Raw genomic sequence first — 13,457 nt, 5'->3', positions numbered from 1 at the left:
CGGACAGGAGCAGAGTGAGAGGGTTCCTACATTCCCTCCCGGTCCAAGGAGCTGCTGTCCTCCCAGGCAGCTCAGTTCTCCCCACCGGCCAGTTGACCCACCTCTCCTTGCTGCCATTTGAGCAGCTGCCCCTCTTGTGTCCTTGGTAGAGAAGGAGGGAAGCTGCTGACAGTGCCTTCAGTGGGGCCGTTCCCTGTGCAGGGATCCCAGGGAAGGGGAACAGGGATGCTCATCGTCAGGGCCAGGTTCTGGGCTGAACATCAGCCTGCACACCTCTGAGAGGTGGGCTTATTCTCCCTGTTTCAAAGACCAAGGACCTGAAGCTCAGAAGACCCACACCAGGAACCCCAGCTAGTCACGGGGCTGGTGAGCCTGTTTCTCTCCATTACTCCAGTGCATCCAACCTGATCATGGGTGTAGGAAGAAGGCAGAAAGGAAAGTGGCCCAAGGAACCTGGGCCTCAGGGCTGAGTTCTGGAAGTAAACCCTAAAAGTCCAGCTAGCCTCCATCTGCCTGCCCAGAATCCACCCACTGAGCCAGCTGTGTTCCCGCTAACCCTTACCAGGAAGTAAGGAGCTCGAGGGCCATAGGTCCCCCACCCCCAGGCCAGGACGGGCCCTGAGCCAACTCCAGGCAGAAGGAGTCTGCTCAGAGGGCTGGTTGCAGGTGCAGGTGGAGCAAGGACTGATGGGAAAAGGGGAAATAAAGTTCAGAGAGGGAGAGACACTTATGCAGGGTCACTCAGCAAGTGACAGGCAGAGACAGAACAACTATTACAATGCTGGGGGAATGGATTCTACAAATATCTGGAGAAGAATGAAGACCGGTTTTGTTCCCTTTTCTTTTCCTTGTTGGGGGTGCGGAGTCCTTGGGGCCAGAACACAGTTGTCCTTTCTACTTGCTTTGCTTTCTGTGGCCTAGATCTGGCTACTTTGTCTGCCCCAAGGGGCCAAGATGAGGGGGCCCTGTGCTCAAGGAAGAGGGAGGTCCTGCGGGCTGCCTGCCTGGCTGGGAAGGACCTTGTGGAGTTAGGGGTGTGGTGGTGAGGTGGGAAAGCGTCACCCAGAGAGAGCAATATGGCAGGGGTGAAAATGGACACATTCAGCAGTATCTTTCCTAGGAATCCATCCTAAGGATGAATGCACAAAGGTATATAGTGGAGGATCCATACACCAACACTGTAGAGCAGGAGAAAAAACAGAAGCAACTAAACACATGGCAATCAACAGGAGACTGTGTCGTTAAGTTATAGAAGATTCCGGCAACGGGGGACTCTCTAGCCCTTGAAAACGGTGACGGGATGCTACTGTAATTGACAAGAAAATCCATGTTTGGCATGAGGTGAAAATAACGGGCATTAACACAGCCTCATTTTTGTTAAAAGGAAAAAATACATGTGTCCATGCATGCCAGCTCCCATGCTGGAAAACACCTCTAGCAGGAGATGCCGCTTCCACGATCAGAGCCGAGAGGGGCTCTTACCATCCTCTTTTTGCTTTTCTGTATTGCTGGTGGTTTTCTTAAAATTCTAAGTATGAAATTACCTTTACATAATCGAAGTTATTTCTTTTTTTGTTTCTTTTAAAGATTTTATTCATTTATTTGAGAGGGAGAGCACATACAGGTGGTGGGGGAGGAGCAGAGGCAGAAGGAGAAGCAGACTCCCTGTTGAACAGGGAGCCCAACACTGGGGGGCTCCATCTCAGGACCCTGAGGTCATGACCTGAGCTGAAGGTAGGCGCTTAACTGACTGAGGCACCCAAGTGCCCCCATAATCAAAGTTATTTCCATTGGAAAAATAAAATCAGTTGAGGTGGGTTTTAGCTTTGGCACTGCCAGCAGCTAGCTGTGTGGCTCGGGGGGAGCCCCAGGTCTTCCCTAAGCCTCAGTTTCCTCATCAGGACAATGGGGAGGATAATTAACTCCTGTACCATCTTCTTCCAAGGATAGCCATGAGGCACAAAATGGAAAAGGCCATCCTGTGTGGTTCTCACAGGCTGAGAGGGCTGGTGCTGAAATCATCTCCACAGAGGCTAGGATAAAGTTTCTTGTGGCACCACAGGGCCAGTGACCAGGGGATCTTGGCCACACGACTACTCCCATGGACACAGACTGGTAGTCTTCCAGAGAGGCTTTGGGCTATCTGTCCTGCCATGTTCCAAGGGGCTGGTGTGTGGAGAGCATGAGGGATCCTGGGAACCGGGAGCCTCACGGCCCTTCCTCTCTGTGTGAGTCTTCCAGTCACCAGAGGGCATTCTGAGGGGCCTGACGGTAGGCTGAGTTCTGCAGCCTAAAAGCAGCCAGCTTGTGGGCATCTGGGTTGGGCCCTGCCAGGGACACAGAGGTCAGACCAGGCACAGAAGATGGGGAGCCCACAGGCGGGCCCCTTCCTGAACCAATCAAGCTACACAATGATTCCTGGGGTCTTGTGGAAGGAGCCGGACAATATGGCTGGGGGTTAAAACTATGGCTCAGGGCCCCAGCTCATGCTTGAGGGCACCCAGGGGCCGGCAAGAGAGATGCCTGGGGTGCCTGGAAAGGAAGCAAGGTCCTCGGGCCACTCTCGTTGTTGTGACTGGATGTGTGAGCGCCTATCACTTCCTTTCACTTGTGACAGACTGTGGCCAGACAGGTGTGGCCCAGTCCTGCCACTGACCTACCAGGTCTCCTGGAGCAAGCGACCCCACCAAGAGGTCTTTATGAAGGGCAGCGCAGTGATGATCCTTCCTCGTCCCGGCTGAGGAGGTCCTGCCTGAGAAAGTCCTCAGTGGCAAGCATACTGTTACAATTAACATCAGGATAGAGGAGTTCCCGCAATCCAGGGGCAGCCAGAGTCCAGCATGGGAGCCCCAAGCCCCTTCCTGTGCAGGAGCCTGTGCCTAGCCCTCACCCTGAGAACACCTTGATCCCTGATCCAGCAAGGGAAGAGAGAGGACGGGTTGGCTGGCAGGAGGGGGGAGCATATTGTCCCGACTCAGTCTAGCGCAGGAACTAAGGACACTCTGATTCTGAGAACGGGTCCCTGATGACATCCAGGGCCGATTTCTGGACACCAGCACCTTGGCTGCAGCTTCTGAAGGCTGATCTGGAAATCTCCCAGGTTTGCAGGGTGAGCACTGAGGAGCCCCGGTGCTGGTGCCATAAGACAGCCCGGGCCCTGCATAACTGCCAAGAAACTACCTGTGCTCTCCGGTCTCCAAGGGACCCAACTCACAAGACAGAGTCTGACTAAGGTCCCTACAGGATACACAGCTCCCTTCTTGGGCCTTAAGGGCCCCCAATCTGACCAATATCAGCTTCTCACCCTCTAAAGTGGGTGACATTTCCTCAGTCATGTTTATTCATTCACGTGCCATCCCCCAAATGCCTCCTCTGTGCCAGGCCTTGTGGTTCACTGCAAATCGCTCAGGTGCTCCCAAATAACCTGGAGTTCCTATGACACGGATGCACAAAGTCATGGGCATCCAGACCCAGCAGAGGTTAAGAAAGCCAGGGAAGGCTCCGTGGAAGTGGCAATGAGCTAGGTTTTGAAGGCTGGGTAGTAATCAGTAAGCGCAGAGATCTAGAATCAGGGGCACGCATGGGAGGTTCAGAGAAATGAAGACCACACCCTGGTGGCCTCAGGGGATGGTTCTGATGGCTTGGGCTCTCGAACTTTCCTAGAGGAAGCATCCTTCCTCTCCTAGAGTGACTCACCTGTATCAGTGACAATTTGCCAGTCCTCAGTTTCCTTATCTGTACGGGTAGAACAGTAATCCCCCACCTCACAGGCAGTGGCCAAGAGAGGCCTTGGAAACTGTGGAGGGTCATACCCATGGGAGGTTGCACATGGGGTACCTTATTCTGGTGGTTCCACAGGGTCTCCAGAGAGGAGGGTCCTTCCCAGGCCAGACACTTGCAGCAGGGAGGCACTGCTGGACATTGTCACCACGTCCCAACTTTCTCTACATCCTCTAAACCCCGGGCCCTCTGACCCCAACAGAGTCTGACGAGTGCTCAGAGAGGAAGAGTGTGAGGAACAGTCCAGGCTTCAGAGCAAAGAGAGTTCAGTCAAATCCTGGCTCCACCACGTAAGCCTCAGACATTGCCAAGTCACTTCTCTCTGATCCTTAGTTTCATCATCCTTAAAATGGGAATAATAAGAAAACAGCTCTCCCAGGGCTGTGAGTAGCAAAGCTAATGAATGCAAATTTGCAATGTGGTGCCAGGCACGGGTGAAGTAGCCAATATCTGTTACCAGTAATTCCTTCCTTCCAGGGAACTACTTCTTTTAGAATCTCCCAGCACAAGGCTGGAGGAGTGGACAATGCAAAGGAGAATCCAACACTGAGGGAAGCCCAAGGACATGTTGTGGGAGCTCAGGAACAAGGGGTCCGGGAAGGCAATTGGAGGGAGGTGGCATCTCCACCAGGCCTTCAAACATGGGGTGATCGGATAAGCAAGATCTGTGGGGCCCCAGGTCTGCCTTCCTGGGCGCGGAGCGGGCCGAGGGCTCTGACTGCTAACCCTGGGGCCAGGAGAGCTTCTGCTTGGTTACATCCCTTGAGGGGGACACAACCAGGTCCACACACCCTCCTGTTCCTTATCCTCCCCCCAGGGCGCATCTCTCTGCTTCACCTGCTGCTGCTATTTCCCCAAGGAGGGAAAAACTGTCAAGCCAGCTGCTTGCTGACTCCTAGGGAGGACAGGGCCAACCCCCCTAAGGCCTACTGCACTTGCATCTCCACAGACCTGAGAAAGCCAAGGAGCTCTTGGAGCAGAACTCCGTCCCAGGAGCACCTGTAGGAAGACCCACAGGAGAGTCTATGGCAAACATTCCCAAGGCCTGCAGGCGCCAGCTCAGGGGGGCCAGCCCAGGATCTAGAAGAGAGGGAAGCTTGGGGCCTGCTGGGCAGAGCCCTGGGGGCTAAATGGCTTCCTTCCGTTCCCAGGCACAGACACAACAGCCAGAGAGGACAGAAACCAGACTCAGGACGAACACAAGGCCTGAGGGAAGCCATTCTCTGCCCCTCCCAGGGCCCCAGGCCACTCATCCACTGAGACCAGTCAGGCCTGTTTGCTTCATTTCTTCCCTCAGCCCCTCCCTGGGAACCCCTCTGTCACTTTCAGGTCCCTCTAAGTGGCCTTGGGGCCATATCCACCACGGGTGGGCAACCAACTGCAGGGACCTTCAGACATCTGGCTAAGCAAATGGGGTCAGGGGAAGCAGGGGGCTCTTGGGTGGCCTGCAGAGGCCCCCTGACAGACAGTCAGGTACCTCGAGACCTCAGTGAAGCTCCTCCCTCTGAGAACGGTCACACCTATTACCATTCATTGAACACCTACTGCTCATCAGTCACATTCTCTGCTTTAATCCTCACAGTATCTTTGGGAGGGAGTGATTATTATCGCCCCAAAGACCTATCAACCAAAGGACACAGCTGGGATAGAATATCTTCTGTGTCTGATTGAGAGCCCCAATGAGTTATGATTTCAACATGGCTCCCTATGTCCTTTCTCTCTCTCAACTCCTGTATCTTGGCCTTGGGCTAGAGGGTAGCAGGGAGGGCTTCCTGGAGGAGGCGATACATGCACCGGATCCTCTAAGATGGAGATAAGAAGGTAGTCAGCAGAGGGAGCGAAAAGAGTGTCCCAGGCCGATGGGGTGACATGTGCAAAGGCCCGGAGGTGAGAAGCAGTAGGAAGGCCAGAGTGAGACAGAAGCTACAGTTCGGTGTTGCAGGTTCATAGGAAGAGGCTGGAGGGGAGTGGCCACAGGAGCTAGTCACAGAGTTGCTTTTACCCCATGGGTACGTGGGAGGCTCAGGAAGACTCTGAATGGTGGAGTTGCCTGGACAGATAGGAAATCACAGTTCAGAGAGGAGTAATACTGTCTGTCCAATGCCTCCATCCAAAAAGAAGATGAAGCTGGGCCTGGGGTCAGGAATGTGAGAATGGGGCCTGAGGCCAGGCAGCGCTCTGAAGACCAGATGCCGGCTATAAGCCCCAGCTGGGAGCTGTGGCCAAGCTTTAATTATTTACAAGGCTGCTTCCCAGAAAGCCCCAGAGCTCCTGCAGCCTGGCCTTGCCCAGCTAATGAACTCTCAGCCATGGGAGACCTCGCTGTGCCCACTCTTTATTAGACCTGGGATGGAGGGCTGATGGGGGCTGAGGGAACAAGGGTGACCTAAAGAAGCCTGAACAAAGTGAAGGAACTTGAGCACAAAACCAGTCTATGGGTATCCCCAGCCCAGCCATAAAGAGAAGCACAGAGATCTTCCCAGAGCTGGGGGGCCTAGGGTGGGGGGGCTTGACATCATCTCAAGAGGGAGAAACTGTGAGGACTTATTGGAGACAGCACAGGTGCTGTAGTTGGGCGCCTGCATTCACACCCCAGCAATTTCACTTAAAAATCATATACCCAGGGCGCCTGGGTGGCTCAGTCATTTACGTGTCTGCCCTTGGCTCAGGTCATGATCCCGGAGTCCTGGGATCAAGGCCCGCATCGGGCTCCCTGCTCAGCAGGCAGCCTGCTTCTCCCTCTCCTCCCTGCTTGTGCTCCCACTCACTCTCTCTCTCTCTCTCAAATAAATAAATAAAATCTTAAAAAAAAAAATCAGATGCCCTTGGGCTAGTTACTTAACCGCTCTGTCCCTTTGTAAAATGGTGCTAACGTGGGTAGTTCGGAGACTTGCCCCATTTTATAGACTTGAGGAGCTCAAGGTGACATATCTCAGGAGGCAGGGACCAATGCAAGTGCTTAGTAAGTGGTCGTTGCTGTTGTTGTTACTCTGAGAGCAAAGGGCTGGCCAGAGACCAAAACCCCTGTCTCTGCCCCCAGACACTAAGAAGCAACAGGAAACCAGCCAAGGAGCCAACTCGCCTACGTGACCAGATCCACACCCCAGGATCTCACCCCACTTTGCCTGGCTGGGCCGCCCTTGGGCTTCCTTGAGCCTAGGCCTCAGGCTCCCAGCCTTTTCCTCCACTTTGAAGGTCTTCTGAGACTGGAACTGAAGCTCCACAAGCATTTCACTTCCCCATCCTCCCAGCTCTATCGGTGTCTCTGGTAAGTGCCAAGTCCTAACCACTGTGGATGAAAAGCAGGACTTAGTGGCCCTTAGTTTGAGTTTTTGCTCCAACCCTGAGGAGCTATGTGACTTTGGGGGGAATCATTTCACTTCTGTGAACTCCTGTTTCCTTCTCCATACTATGGGGACCATACCACCTATTTTTAAATGGTAAGCCTTGTGGGAATGATATCAGTTATCATCTTTCAAGGCCTGGCTTAGCTATTTCCTCCTCCAGGAAGTCCTCCTTGGCTTCCTCAACATAAATGCTTCCTCCCTCTAGCCTCCATCAGCTTTTGATATTCTTAGGCTGCATTCTGGCCCCTTTGGGAGCTTGAACTCATTTTGCCTCACCCAGGCTTCACTTAGAAATTGCAATGCCCACTTTGCAGGCCTATAGAGGTACAGAGGTGGGGTGGTTCCGGCTCTCTCATAGGGTAGAAGGGTTGGAGTGCCAAAGGAGGGGATCAGATATAAGGCAGAGAGGCTGCTCAGGGAGGAAGCAACAGACTTGAGGGGAGGGTAGTTCAAGGAAATTCAGTTTGGGTAGGCAGCCCAGCATGGGGCGGAGGTGGGGAGCAGGAATCTCCCCATATGGGGAAGGAGGGGATGAGGAAAGACCACTCTCAAACACGTAGCCCAACTTAGCTACCCAAAGCCCCCACCCACATTCTTCAAGATTTCTTTGTGGCTCCTAGGGTCCCTTTCTAAGGGGCTCATCCATTCCTTTCTCTTCGCCCACCCTGTCTGAAGACTTTCCACACATTAAACTATGATGGAGGAACAGCAGCCCTATTTGGCAGATGAGGAAACAACCTCAGAAGAATTAAGCCACGTAGGACTGGTACTAACCAGAGCTCCCACCTTTTCCACTCCAAGCCATCTACCTCCGAAGGAAAGCAGGAGCCCAGATTGGCCACGAGAGCTCCCCTGGTCCCATCTGGGGTCACCTGGACACAGGCTACTTCACTCCTCCATCTTCCCCAGAGCCTCCCATGGAGATGAGAAGCAACAGGCCCAACACACAGATCATGGCTTTCCAGCCCCTGGATCACGCTCTTGGGTCCTTCTGTGCCACACTCCCCACTGTGACAGACAGTACCCAAGCTAGGAGGCACGTGGACATCCTGACCAAGTTCTGTCACTCTCAGCTGTGTGCCCTTGGGCAAACTGCCCCACGTCTCTGAGATAGCATCCCTATCTACAAACAGGGGTGACAAGAAAAACCCGCACAAAACTGTTGTTCTACAGAGCCAGGGAGATAAAGTGAAACCAACCCAGAACTGCAGTTTCGAGTTCCCTGTCTCATCCTTGGCACTCCCACAGTCAGGCAACCACAGAACAACTCCCAGGGGGGAGACTCTCTATAATATTTTACCCCAGCACTGCCATTTTCACCATTTCAATAGCACTGGGGAATCAATGGTGAGGTTATGATTAGACTTCTGGAAGCATTAAATTCAAGCTCCTACTTAGCAACTCAGGAACTGTGGAGCAAGTAACTTAACCTCTCAGTGCCTCAGTTTCTTTAGCCTGTGAAACAGGCCTGCTGAGAAGAGTGGAGGAGTTCACCAGAGATAAGCACTCCCCTCGGGGCTGGCACATGGTGAACAGTCAGCATGTGTCAGTTGCGTGACTTCCAATTACATTACTAGAACTCGTCCTCAGAAACAGGCCAAGAATCATGAGCCCAAGTGGTCAGGTGAGGAAATGAAGACAGGTGGAGACGATGAGCCCAAGAAACAGAGCCAACGCCAGACTGCGGCTGAGAATGCATCCAGAGGCTGACCAGCAAGCCCACAGAAAACCTCAAAGACCCCAGGATGCCTGTCCAGGTGTCCCTCTTCCGCTCCTGCCACTGTGTGGTGCTGTGGATCCGTCCACCTGTTGCCCTCCCACAGACCCTGCGGGGCCTACCTGGCCTATGGAGTGGGCCCCTGCTCCAAAATGCCCCAGGGCTGGCACCGAGCAGGCATTCCAGGACCATGAATATACGACCCGCTGGGTCTGTTTCTAAAGAGTCCTGTTTTTCTTTCTGCTCCTGGAGCCTCATTCCTTCATGGCAACTGCCTGCTAGCTCACTTCTGCCCCCACAAACATCAGAAACCACAAGCATCACAAGAAAGAACCTGCAAAGCTGCAGCGCCCAGGTGTGCAAGCAGCGCACTCAGCAAAGGCGGCCCGCCACGTGCACACCCGTCACCAACTGAGCGCTCACATGCAGCCTCGGAATCCTCGGGCCCTCTCCAGGAAGCAAACTCTTTCTCCCGGCCCCCTCCTTCCTGGTTTGCCCCATGACTCATGCCCGCGCCCGGCTAGCAGGAGAGCGTGGTCCGCTCGCCAGGGTGGCACAAAAACCTCTACACCGTGACTAGGCAGAAAAGCAGCGGGAGCCAGCCAGCGCCGGGGCCTCATAGGCACTTAACTTCCCAGGAGATGCGCGCGGGGGTGTGGCCGGGGCGGGGCCAGGGCAGGGCCCTTGCACCCCCGGCGCCTGAAAACTGCACACCCGCCCGCTCCACGATTGGCCGCTCTGGCCACGGGGGCCTATGGGGTGGTCCTCGCCTGGCCAATCAGGGGCCCCGGGGAGCCCATTCATTCACAAAAACCCAGCAAAGCGAGGCCCGGAATTGCCTAGAACTTTGAAACACCGGCGCGTTCCGTGGGGCCGACGCAGGAGTCCAGGAGGGCTAGACGCAGGAAGCTAGACGCTTGCAGGGACGGTTGTGTCCCTGCCCACAGTTCCGGCCCGGCAACCCGGGCGTGGCGCGCCCTCCTCTTGGGCCGCACCAGCGCCGGGCCCCGCCCTGGACCCCATTAGGACACGCCGGCCATGCCACCCAACCCCGAGGAAGGCGGCGCCAGGGCAGCTTCCCGGCAGTGAGGTCCAAGCAGGTGGCCGGCTGCTCCGTTCCCTTCCTCCCTAGCCGTCCAACTCACGGCAGTCATCCTCGTCGCTGTTGTCCGAGCAGTCGTCGTCCTCGTCGCATCTCCACACGGAGGGGATGCAGCGCTCATTCCGGCACCGGAATTGGTCCTCTTCACACTCTTTGACCGGCCCTGCTCGGGGGAGAGGGGGGCGTGAGACGTATGCACGGACAGTGCAGTCCTGGTCGCAGGGAAGGGTCTACTGGGGCGAAGGAAAGGAGGCGATAATGGAGCCGACGACCTCGGGGGGCCTCGGGCGCCCTGGATCCGGAAGGAGGGCAGAATGGTAATGGGATGGCGGGCTGCTCCGTGGCATTACGAGGCCAGACACAGTCGGTGTCACACGACTTGGGTATACCCCCCATTGAGAACACTCACCCGCACTCACGGCCCACAGTCAGAGATCTACGCAAACACAGACCCACAGGGAGCCCCCGCACACACCGCGACACACGCATTGGGCGCTGCGGGCTCAACCCCTTAGCATGCAGCCTCTCTTTCTCCACCGCGCGCAGGGGTCGCCGGAAACGCATTGTCAGGCGGGGAAGTCGCCGGGCTCAGCTCACCGCCGCCGCCGAGCGCGCGTGTCAAATCAATCCCGCTGGCTGGAATCATGCAGCCCACCCGAAACCATCAATGACCACCCCCGCCCCCTCACAAAGTTCCCGGCCCGCTGGCCCCCACTGGGCCCATCCCCCAGGAGCAGGTGCCAGAAGACAGAGCCAACGACGCCGGGAGCCGTGGGGGGCGGAGGTCGAGGGCAAATTAAAGGATAGCTGGGTCCCAAGAAACCTATCCCCACCCCCAGGCCCGGGGTCGCGGAGCCCAGCGCAACCCGCAGCCCGGTCGCCGGGCCGCGCTTTGTTGGCGGCTCCGGCGGCGCAGAGCCGGGCGGGGGAACCAGCCTCACGCACCTTGGCCGCCGCGCTGTGGATCCGCCGCCGCCGCCGCCGCGAGCTGTTGGAGCCGCAGCGGCAGCAGCAGCAGCAGAAGCAGCAGCGGCGCCAGCGGCCGGAGCGCGCCCCGCTCGGGGCGGCCCATGGCGGGCCCCGGGCTCCGGCCGCCGCGCCCCGCGCACCCCGTGCGGCTGCCGCCGCCGCGCCTCAGCCCGCCGAGTCCTCGCCGCGGCGCCGGGGCTGCCGCTGCCCCCGCCGCCGCCGCCGCCGCCACCGCTGCCGCCCGCCCCGGCTCCTCGGCTGCATTTCAAGCAGGTTCCGTGACGCTCGGCGGCGGGGCGGGCTCAGGCTGGGCGCGCGGCCCCGGCCCTGGGCGGCCGCCGCCGGCGCGCGCGCCCCCTCCCGCTGCCGCCTCCGCCCCCACGCTCCTCCCGCCGCTGCCGCTTCTCCCTCCTCCCTCTTGTCCTAGGTCCACTCCTCCCTCAGCTGGCGCGCGGGGACCTGGCTGAGGACCCGCTGGGCGCCGCAGATGCTGGGATGAGTCGGGCGAGGTCCCTGCCCCAGAGGAAGCAGACAGGCCAGGGGAAGCAGCACTGGGTGCCTGGAGGCTAAGAGAAGGCTGAGGGGTGCGTAGGAGTAAACCTCGGTGGGAGGCGAGATGCTCCCTGGTGCGCGGGCTGTGCAATGTGCAAATGTGCACATGGGGCAGAGGTGATGGTCGTGGATAAAGGTCAGCATACCGGGACGTGTGAGATCAGGGAGAAGCTCTGGGAGCTGCACTGGCCCTCTACACCCCTCATCCGCTGCCCCCCAGATACGATGCATGTGTGTAGCTGGTTCTCGTGCCCATGTGCCTCTGTGCATGTTATGTGCTCATGTGACCACGGCTGAGGATGTGAGGCAGGTGGCTTGGGCCTGGCACACAGACTTTATACATTCATCCTCCAGCATTCTCCATCAGGCAAAGGGGTGATGAGGGTCACCTGCAGGGCAACACCCAGTCTTTGCTGTGATAGGGAAGGGAGGGGACTGGGGCACTCCACAAAAGGGATGTGTTATCCCTGCTTATAGGGAACGCACATCCAGGGCCTTTGTTCACCATTTGTATAAAGGAGAAGTCCCCTTTTCTAGAAGGTCACATCCCCAATCCACCCAGGCCACGGTGCAGAGAGCTGACTTGGGACTAGATTTTCCCTGCCTGCTGGTCAGTGAGGCTGATCCTGCACAACAACCTTCTTTGGAGAATGAGGTTTGAGGGCACTGGCCACTAAAAGAGACAGACTGGCAGGTGTCTGGGCCCAGTGTAGGTCCACCCTCCCATCTCCTCCTGCCACTTCACCTCCATGGCAGAGGGGCAGAAAAAGGAGCTTCGAGAGCTGTTCGTCCCAGTCCTGGAAGCCACTGTCTGCCAGCAGTCCTGTTCCTGAGCCCTATTCCTTTCCTACAAAGGACAGCCCCTTGGTTGGCAATGGCTGTGGCCACACTCATAGGAGAGGGCCGCAGACCCCAGAGAGCCCAGCAGGCGTTCTTGCCATTAGCCCTTCTAGCTTTTGTTCATTCAGTCATTTAACAAGTATATCCCAGCCCTGCTCTGTGCCAAGCCTTCCTGGGCCTAGGGGTCCAAGGTATATCAGACACGGTACCAGGATGGTGAAATCCCTGTCTGGTGGGGAGACCAACTATCCACACACAGGCAACGAAGGTCATGCACGCTTTCAACAAAAACTTGGGGAGCCCCTCTTTGTGCCCAGCATTATCTGCGGCCCAGGGGTAGAGTGTAGAAATACAAGAGGTCCCTCTTTTTTCTCTTGCAGCTTACAACTTACTTGGGAGAGACAGACACAAAAGCAATAAAACAAAAAAGGATAATTTCAGATAATCATAACTGCTATGAGAAAAAATAAAACAGGGTGATAGGATCATCTAAAGAAACTGGTTCCCACCTCTGGTTCAGTTTCTTCTTCCAAAATGGGAATGATGACAGAATTCCTCTCACAGGGCTATGAGGATTATAGTCAATGAAGAGATTATGCATGGGCAGCATGAAGCATACAGCTGGTACATAATAACTTAGGTATGTTACTATTATTCAAACAGAATTCCCTGTTCAAAACCCCTGACGACTTCCTAATACTCAAAGAATAAAGATTGAGCACAGGTGTTCATTGACCTCCCCTCCAAAGGAGGGCCTTTGCTCATATGGTCTCCTCCAGATCCAGTTGTCTAGATGGACAACCCCTTGTTTCTCAACAGCCCCTCACCAGAGCTCCTCCAGGCTCCTGCCAATCCCCAGCCAGTTTGGGCTACTTCCCTCTCTCCCTAGTCAGCCTGTGACCTCCCTGAGACAAACTTGCAGGTGTGCATATGGACATACTTACAGGTGTGCATATGATCTTCCTGAGGACAGGAAGAAACTGTCCTGCATTTCTGGGTCTCTGACCAATATTTGTTTCTGCCTTACTGAAGTTTTCTGTACCCCTGGGAAGACTGTGTCTTACTGATCCTTATTTTCAGAGGATAAGTACAAGGCCTGGCACATAACAAGCATTAGGTAAATGATGTCTAAATACTTGGAAAAGTCAAA

At 55.9% G+C, this 13,457-nt stretch overlaps 1 protein-coding gene across 4 annotated transcripts in view; it reads right to left on the bottom strand.

The window, feature by feature from the left end:
* The window catches only part of LRP8 (LDL receptor related protein 8), a gene marked incomplete at its 5' end in the record, with an annotated part of 78,296 nt that extends 67,278 nt beyond the window's left edge, over window positions 1-11,018 (bottom strand). For all 4 annotated transcript variants that reach the window (XM_080801349.1, XM_080801350.1, XM_080801351.1 and 1 more), the window contains 2 exons: window positions 9,990-10,109; window positions 10,892-11,018. In XM_080801349.1, coding sequence (XP_080657475.1) covers window positions 9,990-10,109; window positions 10,892-11,018 — 247 coding nt within the window. The remainder of the gene's footprint in view (window positions 1-9,989; window positions 10,110-10,891) is intronic.
* Window positions 11,019-13,457: the final 2,439 nt, after the last annotated feature.

Source organism: Martes martes (assembly GCF_963455335.1).
Source record: "Martes martes genome assembly, chromosome: 4".
NCBI classification, from domain to species: Eukaryota; Metazoa; Chordata; class Mammalia; order Carnivora; family Mustelidae; genus Martes; species Martes martes.
The sequence above is the reverse complement of the archived record's forward strand: the minus strand, read 5'-3'. Positions and strand labels throughout refer to the sequence as shown.